Source organism: Neovison vison, chromosome 11, assembly GCF_020171115.1.
Source record: "Neovison vison isolate M4711 chromosome 11, ASM_NN_V1, whole genome shotgun sequence".
Taxonomy (NCBI): Eukaryota; Metazoa; Chordata; class Mammalia; order Carnivora; family Mustelidae; genus Neogale; species Neogale vison.
In genome coordinates, this window is record NC_058101.1 from 10,627,864 (window position 1) to 10,646,714 (window position 18,851).

The following is an 18,851-nucleotide window of genomic DNA, read 5'->3' on the forward strand; positions in this document are numbered from 1 at the left end:
AATTTCCACAACTGTTTTCTGGTTTTTCACATTTATTTCTTTAGCTTTACTTTGGAATTTTGGAAAGTTCCTTACATCATCATTGTCACTGTCCAGACTTCCCTTCTTCTTTTTCTTTTTCTTCTCATCTTCCTTCTTTTTCTTGTCCTTTTCTGGAATGACATCATCAAGGAAGCTGAGGTCATGTTGGGAGAAGAGGTAGTCCATGCCTTTTCTGACAGCTACAAGTGCCAAGATCTGAAAGGATAAATATAGAAGGTATGAAAGAAACCATGTCAGATGAAGTCACGGTGAGCACTGATATTACCCTATCCAAGGCAGTAGAAAACTATCTTGCATAAGGCTAGAATTTGATAGAACTCATCTTGCTTATATGGATTTATATCACGTGGACCATAAATGTTTTCTTTACGGGGGATGTTGGGTCATAAAAGTCTTAAGTAAAACATACTTCATTCACTGATGTGTACGATTACATTCATTTAGAATGTCGACTCAAAAGGATTATTTTTTTTTTAATCATTTTCTTCCATGTCAGATTTTTAATAACATGAAAGTATAAAGAGAAAAAAAAGCCTGTATTATGATTTTTAATTATTCAAAATTAAAACATTACAGAGATTTTTGAAAATCAAGAAAATCTGTACAACATACAGCATACTACATTTTCACAGCACTAATAATGGAGGTAATCCTTGAATAAGCTCAAACCATTTAATCTATGGGGCAGCTTCAATCACTACTATGACCTGACAACTTACAGTGTGTCTAAGGCTGTGCTAAACTCTTGGGCAGGATTTTCTCATTTATTCCACCACAAAGTCAAAAAGTAGATATTATAATCTCCATCTTAAAACTGAGGAAACTGAGGCTTGGAGACATAAGTATGTCATCCAAGATGACAAAGCCAGGTAAGGAAAAAATACAACAAAGGGCCCCAGCTGTCTGCCTCTAAAATCAGTATCCTTAAAATATATGTCTTTGATTCTACAAGTTGCTCTTGAACAGTAACTTCTAAAGGTACATTAAAGATGCCTTTGCTCAAGAGTAAAATTAGTGTGCGCTGGGATATGAGAGCCAAGACACGGTCTCAGATTCAACAGTTGTGTTTATCCACGTCACGTTCTACGTCTGTTTCTTCATCTCCTAGGGAAATTAACAACATCTGGCCCACTGATATTACGTTATTGATTTGTGATCAAATAAAAGCTCTAGAAAGATTAAAAAATACTCTATAAAGGGAATGCATTTTTTTATATTACTTAGCATAAGCAGTAAGTGATTTACTGGACATATTTCAAATTTATCCAGGTCTAAGTTTGTTTTCCTGTCTTTAGCAAAACTAACAGGTAGACGATACCAATAGTCAAATGGGAATCATTTGACAAATAAGTCTTTGTTCTTATTACTGTTTTCCAGTGAGCTAATAGAGTTCAAGAAAAAAGGGGGTGGGTATAAGAGACCATCATGAAAAAATATGACTCTACAAATATCACTAGTATTTTATAGCATTTTTTTCCTGATTCCTTGGAGAAAAAAAAAATCACAAACAACAAACAGACATAAGATAAAAAATAACCCTGGCTAAGAGTAAGAGGATTTTTATTAAAAAAAAAATAAAATAAAATATGTCTGTGAATGAGAATTCTGTTTCCAAAGCTGTGAGAGAGACAAGACAGATCAGACCTGAGGCTCACTTGGTGACTTGCTTCAAGTATATGCATGTGCATTTTCTTGCAAGAAATGGAAAATTATTGTAAAGTATAAAATTTAATGATAAAGTCAAATGCAGAGATAGCATTTTCCCTTTTTCTTTCTTTCATTTGTAATTCCAAGTGCAATGTTAGTTATTTTACTTTGCTTCTCATCAAGTTCATGGCAAGGACTGAGAGCCCAGACTTACCCTTAAGCTTAGCAAGAACTTCAAAAACCTCACTTTTCAATCCATTTCTTCTAATTCACTGGGACCTCTCCGAAGTTGACAAATTTATTTTCTTATTATTTGGACTGAAATGTGCTGTACTTGTTATTTAGATTGGGTCTATTGTACAGTATTTTAAAAATAACTCATGTGCACTGGTGTCTACTGGAGGTCAGGCATCATGCTATAGACTTAGTGTTTATCATCGTGGCTCAGAACGGCGCACGAGAGCCATGCCCATTTTAGCGACAAGTTCATGGTACCTCAGGGAGGTTCCCTGACCCGCAGAAACCAGTGTCAGTATCTGAACTCAGCTGAGTTTTCCAGTAAAGTCCAGTGTAGATGACCACAGACATAGGAACCTTAAATCACACCTGATCAAATCAAAACTATTTGCCAAGGCTGGGAATAAATGAGAGCCACACGGAAAAGACAGGTGGGTCTTCTCTATGACAACAATGCTGTTGCTCTGACTTCATGGGGAGGTTCAGTTAAAGGAATCCCTACCATGACTGGAAAGATGATAGCAGCCACGGTGGACTTGAGGATCCAGAGCAGAGCTAGACACAGCACCTGCAGGAAGGTGAACAGGTGGACTCTGCGCAGGGGGACGTGGCGCAGGTAGATAAAGTCTGGCTGGTGCTTTAGGGGCATCAGCAGCAGCTTCAGACGATCCATGAACTGGGGAGGAAAGCAGACAAGGATACAATCGTATTACCTGAAGAGCTGGTACACAGAGCCATTTCCACAACGCCTACCTAATAGCTAGTGATTTATCTCTTCTATAATTTTAGGCAATCGGTGTCCTTTTCAGAGGACTCTGGTCAGGGAATTCAGAAATTCAGTCCAGCACAGTAAGGCATGCTAGGGGATTTCCAATACTGTTCCTCCGCAGGAATGTTATGCAGATATAGGAGACAAAGTGGCCACCAAAGAATAAAGGCACAAAGCCAAATATAAATTCTAGATGCTCATCTCTTACTTTCTATTTTTACTATCTGAGTCTCTGGAGAGAGAATCTTGTGACTATTTTTGTCATGAAGGAAGATGCCTCACTCATGTATCTCACTCTGTCTCAGTCTCCTTTTCTGAAAGAAGAGGTGCTACTGTGCATGGTAGACATTTCAGGGATGTTTCAAGGGTATAAAGGAAGTATCGAACTTGAAAATGGGAATGCACTGCTATTTTCACAAATTCCACATTATTTATTGATAGCATAACTGAAATAATAAGTCAGAAATTCATTACCATTTCTTTTCAAAGAAAAGCCATATGACTACGATAGTGAGTTTCAGAGGGTCAACAACTAGACATTGGAATCCAGGAGAGGTGGTCTGTGTTGTGCAGAAACAGGTCCTATTCTGGCCGCTGAGCACCTCTGTGACAGGTGCCGTGCTTCAGAGATTAACTGCTGAGTCTCCATGGATAATGATGAGAAGGACGATTTTTTGGGACCTATCAGAGGATCTCTCAAACGAAAGATATTCACTAAATAGCTGCTGAATTGAATTATTATGTATTAGGACTCCATAATTATTATGTGTTATGTATTAATACATAATTCAATTATTATGTATTAGGACTCCAATTATTATGTATTAGGACTCCAATTATTATGTATTAGGACTCCAATTATTATGTATTAGCAGAGTATCTCTGCTTTCTTTCTGGAGGAAAGGGAGAAGCGTGCAAGTAAACTAGACTATCACAGATGAGCTTCTCGGAAGCTATCTCCTACGTAACAAACTTTCTTTCTCTGTCTAGGCCTATTTTTGACCAGAGCGGGCCTTGCTGTGTATAAAGACTGGGTTACAAAATTTCATTGCTAAGTGAAATCTTACCAAAAGTTCTAAAAGAGGGAGTGTCAAGAGAAAAAGGAAAGAGGGACAACAGCATTGCAGAATTCAGGAATCCACTGGCTGTGCCTTTAGCAAAGGACTTTTTTCCCCAACATTATGAAATTGTTGATTTTTTTGCCTTCTATTTAATTTAATAAACATGTATTGAGCTCCAACCATTGGTTAAACATCTAGAACACATAAAAATCAAACTTCTGATCTAGACTGACCTATTTAAGTGCCCCCCCCAAAGAAAAACCTATTAGTTTGGGAACCATGTTAGTTTCATATTTTTCCGTTTAGGGGAAAAAAGAATATTTACAAAACCAGGTAAAAACAAAGTATTTTTTAATATATTTGTTCTTGCCCAAAGTTTCATAAGAACAACAACAACAAAAATCCATTCACATCCATCTAGTCCAATCTTTGAAGCCCCATCTTGTATTTTGTGACAAATATCCCAATGGTGAAGAACTCTACCCAGAGGGGACCTAAACAAGGGGAAAATAAAACAGACTTTTCTGCTTTTGGGGGCCTGGCCACCTGCCCAGCTCTATCTGACTCTAAAACCAAATTAATCTAAATTCAATAAATGAAAGCAAGGACTATTATGAAGGGGTTTAAATAAATTCTTATGATGTTCACAGAACATGCAGTCTTTTCCCATTAAAACATTAGTAAGTGCTAAATAAGGCTACAATTAACAAGGTGCCAGAAAGTAGCAGAAGTACTTCCAGTCTCCTGGTGCCAATTAAATTAAACCTCAATTGAAAGACAAAGTCCCTTACAAAGTTTTCCCTAATGATTTTTTTTTTAAAGGGGGCCAGTTCTACCCAAATTGTGAATAGCTGAAGTTTTGGACAAGGGTAGCACTAAACCACATTGACTTTACTCTTTTATTGGTGCAAAACTTTTGATCATTGATCTCAGCCATGTGAAAAGTGCATCAAATAAGAGCCTGTTCTTAGTATGGTTTAAGGGCAGAGGGATAAACAGTGCCTTGAGAAGAACCCCAAAGAGTTTGATTTCCTTCTTGAGATGAAGGAGGGAAGGAGGGGAGGAAGGAGGGAGGAAGATAGGTCACAGCCCTCTCATTTCCCTAGTTAAATGACCGGTTTTAACAGCTTATTTCAAGAACGGGTACCTGTGGTAACATTTGTTAGCACAAATTATTTTTTTTAATTAAGCCAGAAGTAAGAAGCAGATGTATGGCAGAGAAAGTAGAAAACAAATGCATTTTCTCTATCTATCCATAAATCTTACAGTGCTATATTCTTTTCAGTATATAATGTAATGATTCAACAATTCTATATACTACTCAATGCTCATCATGGTTAAATACATTCTTAATCCCCTTTCTGGATTTCATCCATTACACCCCACCTCCCTTTTGGCAACCACCACTTTGTTTACAGTAAATACACACATTCTAAAAACTCAGCAGTTAATGAGTGGCACTTTTCATCAAAGATCTGTTACTGGACTACTCCCACTAGTAGAAAAAAACACAACTATACTTAGATTGCTATGGAAAACTCACCTGCACACCATTAAGTGATGCTACCCCCATATACAGGAACACACCATAGAGAACAGGCATGGGAATAAACTAGGAAGAAAGAAAAATGGAGAAAGGTTAAAAAAATAATAAAAACAGTAATGAAGAAGAGTAGTTTAAATAAAGGCCAAATTTGAAACTAAAAGATACGACATAATAATATAGTGAGCTCTAATTAGTTTATCATTGATAAACTTATAACTCTATACTAGAAATAAGTAGTGGGAGATTTTCAACTTTCATTTGATGCCTGTTGGCATTTTTTTTAACAATAAGCATGTATAACCTCAGAAATAATTTTTTTTAACAGGGAAAAAAATTTGTTTCCCTTTCCCCTTAAAAGGAATGATTATGTAAACCAGATGTTTGCATGAACTATGAGATAGAAAGGTAGACAGTTGCTTCACTCCTGAGACCAAGTTCCTTTCCAACAGCCTGTTGATTTTTTCTTAATAATTTTTGCCAAATCATCTATCAGCTTGGTGTATAAATGCCTCTTTCAATTAAGCAAACATCAAACGGCTGTCCCCTTTCTTCCTCTCAGGAATATTAAGAGGACTAACTAATGAGAACCCTGCTTGAAAGGAGCATCGAGCATATGGAAGCAATTAATTACACACATGTAGTAATACTCATCTTTAGAAAGTGAATTAATACATTTTTATGTATTAATTAGCAAGAGTCTTTTTACAATAATACAAAGTGTTTTAGCAATGGGAAGTTCCAATTCAATGTTCCTTAAGTTTTATCTGTTCCTAGACCTTTGAAATGTCCTTAGTACTGTAGAAACTAAGCAACTCAAGGTTGATTCTGTTTCTGGGAAGTCTTCTATTTGAACAACAAAAGGTTCTCAAGCTTGGATTTTGAAAAGAAGTTCAAGTAATTTTGGTTTTCAAAAACCACAATCAATTAAGTTCAATCTTACCAAATCTACATAAAGGAGGCTTTGTAGGCAGGAAACAGTATGACTTCAGAGTAATTTTTAAAGAACTATTACATGTATTAAATGAAATATAATTTCTATGTCTACCTTGGGAATGACCTAAAACATTCTGTATCTGAAACCCTTTGGCACCTACTGGAAATTAGTAAATTCAAAATATGTCATGACAATCTCCATGGTTACCGGCTAGCTATAGGATTTATTAAATTTATATGTAATACATATATTTATTTACATAAAACATCCCACTTTCTTTCTAGAAAAAAACAATAATTGTAACATAGGTAATTTGATCTTGAACTCAGAAAAAAAAATTGATGTTGACTGTTAAGGGGGTAGGAGGGACAGTAGAAGTGTTGGGGAAGGCATGTGTGCTGTAATACCCTACCATCACCACAAAGAGGTGAGCACATCACATTCAAGCCACTTGAGTTCTGACACATGCCTTTATTTCCTTTAGAATGTACTTATTCCCATTCCCCTGTACAAATTGACCAAAAGAATAACCAACAAAGAAACCATTTCACAGCATTCACTCATTTTTTAATTTTTTAAAATATCCTTTGAAAGCAAGGGCTCTCCCACTTTTCTTTAATATATGATGATTCCTCTCATATATCCATTTCATTTTTAATTCCTTGGGAGGGTAAGAAAAGTGAAAGGGAAAAAAGAGACACATAGTTCTCTTAGAGAGTTGGGCATGTTGTTAGAAATCCTGCAGTAGTTACTTTTTAATCTGAGTAAAGTGTTTTCTCTGGCTTGAAAGAAAGTAATCACAAAGGCGATACTGAGAGTTATCTCCACCCCTCCCCTAAGTTTAGCTAAATATTTTCTCTAATGCAGCTCTAGCACCAGAGTGAAGGAAAGTTGTACCATAGTGCTGAAGTCTATTCTCTCTGAATTTATGCCAGATTTTGCCAAATCTACCACAAAATAAAATCAGATGGTACCATTAACTCAGAATGGGGTACAGGTAGGAAAACAGCTATAGAGATGATAACGTTTTAAAAAAAATTATCAAAAAAGTTATCAAAAACACATCCTAATGTCCTCAAGCCCTAAAAATCTGGGACCATAAGGAAGCTGCCAACTGCAATCTGGTCCTTAGTCTTATGATGACAAAACCATGGAGCAACTTATGATGAAGAGGTTGTTAAAATGCCACATTTCTCTCTATGTAAGACACCTGGAAATTGGATCAAAGAAACTGGGGAAGATCATCTCCGGGGAAATGAAAGTAAAGGAGCTCTTTGAGGCCAATACCATTTATTTTAAAAGGCAATAAACCATGATGGTTATGAGATCAGGCTTTTGGAGTTAGAACTGCCTGAGTTCAAACCTTGGCTCTGCCATTTAAGAACTTTGGGACTTGGCCAGTTATTTATTTATTTATTTATTTTTAAATCTGTAGGATGGATGCAATTATACATACGTTTTTCATAGGTTTTACTGGAGAACTAAATAAAAACAATCTGTGCAGAGCTCTTGGTCCAACGCCAAGCTCCTAGTGAACGGGAGCCGCTATTACCACCATCCTCCTCCTCACTACCCTCTCTCCTCATTTCCCTGATACCAAGCAGGGTGTGTGGCACACTGGAGAAGCTCAATGAACGCCTGCCAGGTACAAATTAAACGCTAGCCTCCACATTTTAGAACCCTAAACAAATCCGAAAGACAAATTTCGGCTACACCTCATGTTAAAGATGAACTGCTTCAAGCAAAGACCACAGAAAGGGCAGTGAACTTTACTGGATCTTTATTTCTTTAAGCTTGCCAGAAGCATTGGAAAAGGAAGCTCCAGGAAAGGTCTTTCATCTTTTTGCTGCTCTGTGGTGGGCCCCAGCGTTTCCCCATCCAGAACACGAGCTCAACAGGCAGTACTTCTGCTGCAGAGACACGAATTGAAACTGTAACCAGCCTGGGAAGCCAGTTTTCCTTCCTTCCCCACAGCTCTGTACTGGATCCGGGGTGGGATTTGAGGCATGTGTGAGTGCAGCTGGTTGAGGTCATGGGGTATCCTCATGAACTTAAAGCTAATACATTATGACTCCTTACATTTTTTCCATGTAAAAAGAGAGACTCTGGCAAAGAGATCAAAACAGAGGTCACAGACTTCCTGTTCAAAGTAAGCCTGCATAAGGAGGCGCAGAGAACAGCCGCCCACCCTGCTTAGCGCAGGGAGGAAATTCCTCGCATCCTCTGAGGCAAGGAAACAGTGGGATGCAGGGAGCTGGGAAGGGAAGGTGTTGAGCCATGTCCTTTTAAAAAGTGAAAGGCACATATTTCTCTTGATTCCATGCATTTGATCTGCCTTTCAAAGGCAGACTCTTAAGTAAAACCATTCTCTAAAGTTGTCACCTGTCCCTTTAAAACACATAGTCAAGTGGTGGAGGAAAAAGGTTCCCTCCTCCCAAGTAACCCCTGGTACCACTTTCTGTGTGAATTCTGAGGTTAATTGTTAACCCTGACTCCACTTAGTCGTTACTTAAGTTTTAGTTAAACTGTACCCTCAACATCTGCCTCTTCCTGTATTGACTTCTTACATGAGCCACCAAGAATTCTCTGGTGAATGCTTATAAGCTACCCAGTTTCAATGGCAAGAAGGGCACATGATCTAAAATTAGCTGATGTGATGCCTAAAGTAAAGAACAGTTTACTCGCCAAAGTCTGGAATCACAACTGTCAGTGCTGGAATACTTGATTGTTGTTTTAAAATCTATGTTTCCCACAATATACTGGAAGCCATAGTAACAAAATAATTTCATTTCCCACATTTTGAGTATAAGCCTTGCCCAATAAAAATGTTTGCTGGACTACCTTTTTCACTGATTCTTACAATGATTCTTTGCATTTCCCAAAGTTGAAATGGCCATAATTATGAACATTAGCAGCTGAATAAGGGTGAGCTTAAGGAAGGTCAAAAGGAAAAGCAAACTCACGCTCATTGATCACTTGCATCTCTCTTTCTCCTTTCTCTGTATTCTAATCTGTTCCTGCAGATACTAAAGTGCTTTGCACATCAGGACAAAAAGAATCATTGTACAATAAAGAACACAAGGGCTTTCAGCTTTAATTCTTCTGCAGCCACATTTGGGTGCAGGGTTAGAAAACAGGAAGAGGTGTTGCAGAAAATGTGAGTCTTCCATCTTTTCCTAAAAATAGCAGTTTATACAGTATCTGTTCTCTGTGTCCCTTTGGGATCATACGTGATTACTCAGCTGACAGAGTCTCTTAACATTAAAGCCAATTTGCTGTAACAACAAAAAAAGGGGGCTCTTAAACAACTGAATTTTTTGAGTTAGGATTTTATACTCTATTAATGAAAAGACATAATATAAAAACAAAAGAAAAAATCGGTGGGGGTTGATAGGCTAATAAGCTTATTTGAATTGATGGAAATATTTCTATTCATCCCCTACTAGGAGCTAATCACTAAGAGACCCCATAAAAAAACTCTGCAGTTGTATCATGTGAGCCCACCTTTGGGGAACCCAGGGGCAAATTCATTCCTATAGATCCTCCGACAACGTGATGTCACAATTGCCTCTAATGACCTTTCTAAAAATGGATTTGTCCATCTGTCCAGATGAGGTTCTATGGTCTATGTGGCTAGACATTTCCACCAGTTGCTGTGCTGGTGTCTGTGGGGGCAACAAAGGAACATAAAGCCTTCAGGTTGTAGACTTGATGCTGTGAAACTCACAACTTCAAACCTACCCCACAACTTGCTTTGTACTGGCAAAAGGGAGCACAGATTTCTCTCTGTCCCTGCAAAACCTTAAGACCTGTACTCTCCTGAGGTTCTTTGTACATGATCAGAGATAACTTCTTCAAGGTTATTTTAAATTTTACTTTCCCACGTGTGCATGAAATATATATTCCTTCATGATTCCAGGCAGAAATTAGTTAAGCCAGTTAACTGACATTGTGGAAACCAGGAACAAGAGATGAATATTTAAATCTTTTAGCTGTTTACCAAGTATTTTCTGCATAACATATGTGTTTATCTAAATTCCCTAAGGGCAAAACCAGTCTTAGCTATAGGCTACGAAATTATAGTTCTACTTTCCTCAAGTTCATCTGAATGGCAACCCACTCATAAATGTGCCAACTTGAGAGAAACAGAGGTCTTTTGCCTTTCCCTCTCTATACTTCTGTATAGTTTGAATTCTTTACAAGAGTGTACTGCTCCATCACTTGTGTACTTAAATAAGCATCTTAAAAATCTGAAAAATGAGAACTGTTTAAAAATAAACAAATATTCTCAGAGGCAAACTTGAAAGGATATTAAGTGGTTGTTTATAGCTTCTAGGTCTATAGGTAATTTTCAGGTTTTGTACTGTGGTGCAAAGCATCAAATACAAACTATCAATAATTGGCCAGTATTGTTTATGTAATAGAAGAGAAGAATAAAATGCCTGTGTCACAAAAAAAGAAATGGAAGCTTCATGACAGCTAAACCTGCACTTTTAACCCTATCTCCTCTTTGTAATAGGTTCTCCCATACAGTTCGTATTCATCAATTTTGTCAGATAGTCACCCCAATGATCAAACATATATATTTGACTCCTAATTTTCTAAATCATCTAGCATGTCATTTTTTTCTTCTTCCAAAGTTCATTTCTAAAGTTTTCTCGTCAAAGACCAGTTAATTTTACTCAGCTTTCCCTCTGTGGAGATTAGGCCTTCTGATTCAAAGAAAAGAGAAACATAGTCAGCAATAATTAAGACTAGGAGAAAAGTTACAAAATGATCATGTTATCCAGGAGTCTAGTGTGTGCCTGCGTATGGGGGGAAGGGAAGCAGGATTTAGGGACAAGTAATTGGAAAGCAGTGGGAAGAAAGGATATAAGGAGAGTAAGAAAGGCAGTGAGGAGGGGAGATCAGTTAGATTAAGCGATGGAATTATCATTTGTATAGGTCAAAAGCTTGAATACTGGTAATTTAATATGGCTCAACCAAGTAACTACAACAACAGTAATAATAATTCATAATAGAAGGAGTGAAGGAGTGAGGAAATCAAAATAAAAGTTTTGAAAGTACTTGTTCTACCTGACCCCTGTCTGCTTCAGTGTGTTCCAGAACTGATGAGAATGTTGCAGATAAGGAATTCTACTCTCCACATACCCAATTATTTGTTGCATACTGAGAAGGAGGAAGAGACAAGTACTTCACATATTTACCTTCAAGATGGGAGCCATAAAGACTGACAGACCAGTCAGAATAAACACGAGGGTTCCAGTGACTCTTTGTTCCCTGAAACCAAATCAAATGATTACCAAGTTATCTCTCGTTTTCATAAATAACTTCCTTGTATTTTCACCTTCAAAAAAGACTGTACATTGGCCAAATTAATGTTTGACTAAAACAGCAAAGGTCTTGATATTTTATATAAGTGAATACCTCGAGGAGCGCATAGAAGCTCAACATAACTATAAAATTCTCTTAAAACTATTGTATAATGTGATTTGAATTCCTCAAGAGAAAAGTGATTGTGCTAAATCCTTTGCTCCTTTTAGAATAAAAAAAAAAAAAAAAAAGTCACTTGCCCTTGGTCCATCAATTCCTGGCCTCTTTGAAGCCCTTTTTTTTTAAATGACTTGTACTGTTGTGTAATTACACCTTCTTTCACAGGAGACAGATATTACATTGTCCTGCATTCTAATTAACAAACAGCTCAGGGAAATTTCATGAGTGCAATAAATCCCATCAGTCTAATTTCCAAATCTAAACAACAAGAGTACTTTTTTACAAATAGGATTCCCATCCAACACCCCCTCCCCCAGCCCCCAAGAAAGAATCACCCACTGTTGTGGCGTGGGAAACAATGGCTCTGTCCTACAAGCTATTCACCAAAGCACTTAGAAGCAGGGCTTGCTGCAAAAAGTATTCAACACTGTATGAAGGTCTTATGCAAGCCCTTCCTGGCTACACAAATTTAACAGCTAGAGGTCAAGGTTTCTCAGTGCTTATGGGGACAGAAGAATAACTGGAAAATAGGAATTCCTTTCCCTTTATAGAATCTTCAAAATCATAAGCAGACTCAAGAGTCTTGGGGAGTCTCAACAGAGCTGAAGGTTAAATGGTTTGGCCTTTACGATGCTTGGGATCAAGTAAGTACCACAGCACTGCAGTGAGCTCCACGGTGAAGAAAATGAATGATTATTTGTGCTTTTACGTTGCATCATTTAGCCTTCATTAATTGAAGGAAATTTATGTAACATAAGAAGTGAACTAGAAAAATTATTGAAGACTCTCTTTCTAATGAAAATGTAGTCCTTTCTGGAACAGTAACTAAAGGAATAAGTTAATCACCACCAGCCTTTTCTCCTCCCATTCTGCCCATTTCCTACAAACGACAATATAGATGCGGCATGATGTGTTCCTTAGAGCCGTTTTCCTCTGACTTAAACATACCTCACACCTAGAAACTTTGGTTGTTCTCCAGGGGCAGAAGTCTCTGTCTCCATCTTCAAACTGTCGATGTGAGCGATGGAGATGACGGTCGCAGCCACATACCATGGAAGAGCCATGAAAGAGCACACCACCATGAGGATGGCCACCCAGAAGAGATCCAGGTGGTATCCAGCTCCTTTCTGCAGAAAGAGGTAACAAAATCATATGGAAAAAAAAAAAATCTCATCTTTCTATCTTGTCCTATTTCCAGATGGGAATTAAGATGACCAAAAAAAAACCAAAAAAAACAAAAAAAACAAACCCCACCTCACGTGGCTTGCTAAGAATATCCACTTCAAGGTAAGTTTTTCAAGGAAAGGGACTTTATCTTCCTCCTATTATTCCCCTGAGCAATGGAACACAGAGCTGCCACATGACACCTCCTCTAGATTGACTGAAGTTCACAGCTTACTTACCATTTGCTTATTGCTAGTTATCCTCTCTCTATCCAATTCTGTAATCAGAAAAATGGAGATAAAGATCTACCTTGAGGAGCTATTGCCATCATTCAGTGCAGTAACAGAGGCAAAGCATGGTATCAGAACTTAAAAGGTAGTGGTTGTTGCATAGTAGGAGCTCAAAAAAATGGTGACGGTAGCAGTGGTGGTGCTGGTGGTTGTTAACAATAAGCGCAATAAACAAATTAGAAGCAGGCAGCAATCCTTCTCTGTGTGACGGCTTAGCAATCAGCTGTTGACCTAGACAGCAGTCAGCATATGCAGCCCAGAGATCTGAGGCAACCCTGAGAAGGTATGCCTAAGACAATTTCTCACCTTTCATAGCATATGAAAATAATTGTTTAATAACCTATTAAACATGATCATTAAGGTAAGTAATACACCCTTAATCAGAATGGGCTGATTTCAAACACTGTCCACTGGTCACAATAACATTTATTGACTGGAAGAGCAGCCTATGTAACAAAAGGTCTTGCTCTTTTACTCATTAAATAAATATTGTTAAATGTGTCCACAATGTTATTCTGTGGTTATATTTCTCTGCTCTATTTATGAGGAAATCAAATGCTTATACCCTATGGAGCCTGAAAAAACAGAGCAGTCCATTTTCACAGCATGGAAGCAGAAGGACCAAGAGCCAGAGTGTGACCAATCTGAGGGAATGGAGACTCTGGCTTTAAAAAATGAGAATATAATTTACACTAGAAACCTGGTGACTGTTATCATTCAGGTCCAATTACAGTTAGTTAGAACACTGCTCTCCTCTCATGGAAAGGCCGAGATTTCACCCCTGGCTCCCAAACATGGGTCTAATCATGTTCTCAGAGAACTCGTCACAGGCAAGGGCAGCTGACAAAAGAAAGAAGAGCACACGTTGACTTAGTCCAGGTTTGACCATGAACAAAGGTTGATATATATTCAAAAAGCAGGTCATTTCAATACAAATGGTCTGAAACCATAGGGTCTGAATTGGGAGTGGGACAAGGTAGGGGGAAAGGAAGGCAAAGGGTGGGAATGAGCTGAAATAAACTTGTTCAACAATAACTAATGAGGTGAGTATCATGATATATCTGGCTCTCAGTCATTCCATTCCAACTGGAATAAATACTTGAATAAATACTACTACCAACTTATTAACAGGCACAGTTAAGGATGTTAAAGTCATATCTGTGACTAAAACACAAAAATTCCCATATTTGAGATGTTTCCATTCTACTGAGACAATAAACAACACAAGTAAATAAACTGTAAACTATATAGTATCTTAAATAGTACCAAATACTAAGCAGAGCCATGAAAATTTGGGTTTGTATGCGGAGTATGATCTGAAGCCACTGGAGTGTTTTAAAGGGAGGAGTGACATGACCTATTTATGTACTAAACACTACGGCTATTGTGTTGGGAACAGCCTGAAGAAAGTCAAGGACGGCGAGACCAGTTAGGAGGTTGCTACCATAATTCATGTAAGAAATTATGATGGCTAGAGCCAGAGTAGTAGCAGTCAAGATGGCAAGAAGTATTTGGATTCTGACTATACTTCAAGATGGAATCCACAGGATTTGTTCAGTCCTGCCTGTGGATGTGTCTTATGACCTCACTCTAGACCATTCATGATCTGGCCTCTGTTCACATCTGCAGCCCCATCTTTCATCTTTCCCCTGCCCCAATCCTATACCATGGCCACCTTCATTCATATGCAATTCCTTCAATATGTCTTATATGTTAATGCCTTTGTGTCTTTGCCCACCTAGCACCCTTTCCCAGAATAACCTCTACTCCTCCTTCTTACCGTGAATCAGTCCTACCCATCCTTAAGACTTAAATCAGCCTTTATCTTTTCTGGTAGCTTTGCTGCCTCAGTCCAGGTGAGATGGGTAAGCCCAGTTGGGTTAGACTTCCTCTTCAATGTTCCCCTGTAACTCTAAGCTTTCCTTTACCACAGCACTCATCACACTATTTTGAAATTATGTGTGCATTTATCTGTCTTTGGCATAGGCTAAAAGAAACAGGAAGACCTGGACTATGTCTCTTTTTCTCTCTATCCTGAATACCTAAGTAGAGCTTGTGGAGCATAGTCAATTCTCAATTAATATTTGCCAAAAAAAAAAAAAAGAATCAGAAATAGCATGTATACATTCTTCTGAATGGCAACTATAAACACTTAATCAGCCATACAAAAAATTAAAACTTGATTTGTTCATCAGTAGAAATATGAACAACCTGGTTGGGGGTGGGGGAAGAAGATGAACAATAGTTGGAAATATTACTTAGTTTTAAGCCCTATTTAGACTAAACCACTCAAGACTATAGTAGAGGTACCAACATGGTGATCAGTGGACAGGATTGCCAAATCTTGGCATCAAGGAAACTGTAATAACCTAAGGATATACACACTGTCTATATCAATGGGTCAAAAGAATAGTTGCTGTAGAAAGTATCATGTAGGCTACCACGAGCCAAATCCATGCTTTCTTGCTCTATTTCAACAAAAACAAGTTTGAACAAGATATCCTGGAGGCTAACAAAAAGGGGCCATATAATACCAAAGAGAGTGCAATGAGGACTTTAGAAAGTAGAATACAAAGCAAACTATGCAAAACCACCAAAATAAATAAAAGCTCTGGGAGAAAATAATTGTTGATACATAATTACTATGTGCACTGACATCATTCTCTTCAAAAAGTCTTCTTTTCCCTCAACCATGTTGAGACTTCTTGATACACTTAAGAGGAAGGGGAAATCATCAGCATGAATTGAAGGCCCAGCTAGACGCCTCTATGTGGTTGGTTCCCTCTTCACCCTCAATTCTCCCTCTCTCGTTGCTGCCACACTGTTCTATGAGGCATTCATTCTTGTCGGGTTATTTCCTCTTGAAAAGCCTGTACATACATAGTGATTCTTGTGCCCAAAAGGAATACTCTTCCCATCCACCCTCATCTAGCTAATTCCTACTAATGCTTGAATCTCAGTGTAAGTGCCATCACCTCAGGGAACTCCTTATAGTTCCTGAAGTAGACTAAACCCTCACTTATGGCTTCTTAAAACATCACCACTTCTCCTTCACAGCACTAGCCACATTTGCAATGTCACATTTTGCATGATTCTTTGAATGATACCTCTCACCCTCATGGACCAGAAGCTCTATGACGACAGGGACCATGGTACTTTTGTTCACTGAGAGCCCGAACCTGGCACAGTGCCCATCACAGAGTGAACACTCTATATAACATTTGTTGGATACATGGATTCATTTGTAAAATGGCAAATTGAATAAAGTCTAGATCCTAGAAGTACAATTACGGATAATACACAGTCTTTGTCCTCAAGTGGCTTACAATGTAGTGCTAGAGCTAGACAAATCAAGAGACATTTGCAATACCACCGTATTCTATACTTGGGGTGAGCTTGGGATGTCATGCAGAAGAGGTATGAAGCCCAAAGTCAAAGATGATATTCCTAGGAGGTGGTATTTAAGCTGAGTCCTAAAATGTGAGCCATAACTGAAGGCAAGACATGGGGAAGCAGGAGGGAATAAAAAGGCAAATAAGCTGCCATTTTGAGAAAATAAAATAGAGTTGGTGCACAGAAGGAGATGGCAGAGGTAGGAAATAAAGCTATAGAAGTTCAGAACTTTAATGTTTTGCTAAAGACTTTGGAATTTTTATCCTAAGAGCAAAGGGAAACCATTAAAGGTTTTTAAGTAGGTAAGTGATATGATCAGATTTCTATTTAGAAGGACAGCTCTTTTGGTTTGTAGAGGACATACTGGAAGTGGTCAAGACTGGAGACAGAGAGGACGGACATGACAGAATTGCCACAGTCCAGGCCAGAGCTGACCCAGTTCCAACTAAAGTAATAGTATGGAGGAAGGACATGGACAGATGGGAGAGATTTTGAGGAGACTGAGTCCAAAGAAGGAAAGGCCATGAATTCATTTTGCCAAATTTCAATGCTTGAGGCTTATAATATCTATCTAGTACAGCATCCTCCAGCGAACACTGGAGACATATTTGTTGACCAGAATGGTAAAAGCAATGCTAAAAAATTCATAGTGCTCCAATGATTGCCATAAAGACCTGGAACCCAAACGGTTATGTCAGAAAAGTTGTTCCTGCAAAACAAACTTATGCATATGAAAACAAGCCAACTCTAAAATGTGTCTTTAGCTAAGGGTATCTGAATAACTAGATTTGAATGGACTAAAAACAGTATTCAAATATAGGAACTTTTACTGGAAATAGTACTGTAAGAAATACAGAAAACCACAATTTTCAAAAATAGCATGTGAGTTGTTCCTTACCCTTCCTCCCCATTGCCACTGCCTTTTGCAGATTTTCTTAATGTCCTACTTGGATTATTCGGGGCCTTCTAACCACTCCCTTTCACCCACCCCCCACTCTGGCACTTCTTCCTTCCACCCTAAATGCTGCTAGAGAGAGTGATTAAATGCAGCATTGGTGCCATCCATCCAGGCTGGAATGTTGAGGGAGCAGGGAAGATGAGGAGGAGATGAACAAGTCAAACAGGACAGAACCAGTGATGACAAGCACCTGTCTGGCTGGCCATGCTGAGATGCTCCCCACCCAATGCTATGACAGGGGCCCTCAAAGATTCCTGAAGCTTCATCATTCATCAAACAGGACTTGCACATTCTGCACCATTCATCAAACTGGTCCCCTGTTTCTAAGTCTTGACATTTAAGTCTGTTCTCTCTCTTCAAGGTCCAGCTTAAATTCCCCTACTTCCTTGACATCATTAAGCAACCTCTGACCCTCAATGCCGTCCTCACCATAGAAGTCTCTGCTTCACTCCTGTCCCTGACAGCCCACTCTCCTTGCAGAGTAATCTTTTTAAAAATCTCAATTATTATATGGCACTTCCTTGCTCAAAACCCTCCAGCAGCTTCCTGCTTCCGCCTAATATAAAACACAGTAAAGTCATCTAAAAGGTTCCATATCAGTGTTTTTCCTGGAACTATTTTGCACCCCCCCAAGGGAACACTTGTCAATGTCTAGAAACATTTTTGTTTATCACAACTTAGAGGAAAGGATGAAAGTGACATCAAGGGGGTAGATACCAGAGATGTTGCTAAATAGCCTATAATACACAGGACAGCCACAACCAACAAAGAAATGCAGCTGAGAACCTTTGTTCTACCTGATCTGGCCCCACTCCCTTTGACCTCATCACGCATCACTAATTTCCCTGTGTTCCAGTCATACTGGTCTGTTATTTGTTCTTCAATATACCAACATACTTCCCACCCTGGGGCCTTTGCATTTGCTCATACCTTTGCTTAGAAAACCGTTACTTAATAAACATCCAATGAACACCCTATACTATGTTAGGCTTTGTGTTAGATAAAATAATAAGACAGAACATGTGCCCCTAAGGGGTTGGTAGGTTATTAGTTGAAGCCAGATGTAGAAGAAAAAATTTATTATATGTGCAAGATACAAGGCACAAAGAAAGCCAAGTCAATCCCAAACTTGGTGGTAGAGTTAAGTGGTCAATAAGGAAAATCCACTAAACTCCTTCAGGGCTGAGACCATAACTTAGAAAAACAATTTTTATCTTCAATATCTAATACAAGTGTTCCATACATAGCAAGGACTCAAAAAAATGTCCAAAGGTTATGTATGTCCTTTAAAGTTTAATAAAGTCCTATCTTCATGAA

The 18,851-nt window shown here is 38.4% G+C and overlaps 1 protein-coding gene across 3 annotated transcripts in view; it reads right to left on the reverse strand.

Moving 5' to 3' along the window:
• Window positions 1-18,851, reverse strand: part of SLC4A4 (solute carrier family 4 member 4) — a 350,693-nt gene that overhangs the window by 11,532 nt on the left and 320,310 nt on the right. For all 3 annotated transcript variants that reach the window (XM_044225660.1, XM_044225658.1, XM_044225659.1), the window contains 5 exons: window positions 12,678-12,856; window positions 11,444-11,516; window positions 5,300-5,368; window positions 2,429-2,602; window positions 76-237 (listed from right to left, as the gene is read on the reverse strand). In XM_044225660.1, coding sequence (XP_044081595.1) covers window positions 76-237; window positions 2,429-2,602; window positions 5,300-5,368; window positions 11,444-11,516; window positions 12,678-12,856 — 657 coding nt within the window. The remainder of the gene's footprint in view (window positions 1-75; window positions 238-2,428; window positions 2,603-5,299; window positions 5,369-11,443; window positions 11,517-12,677; window positions 12,857-18,851) is intronic.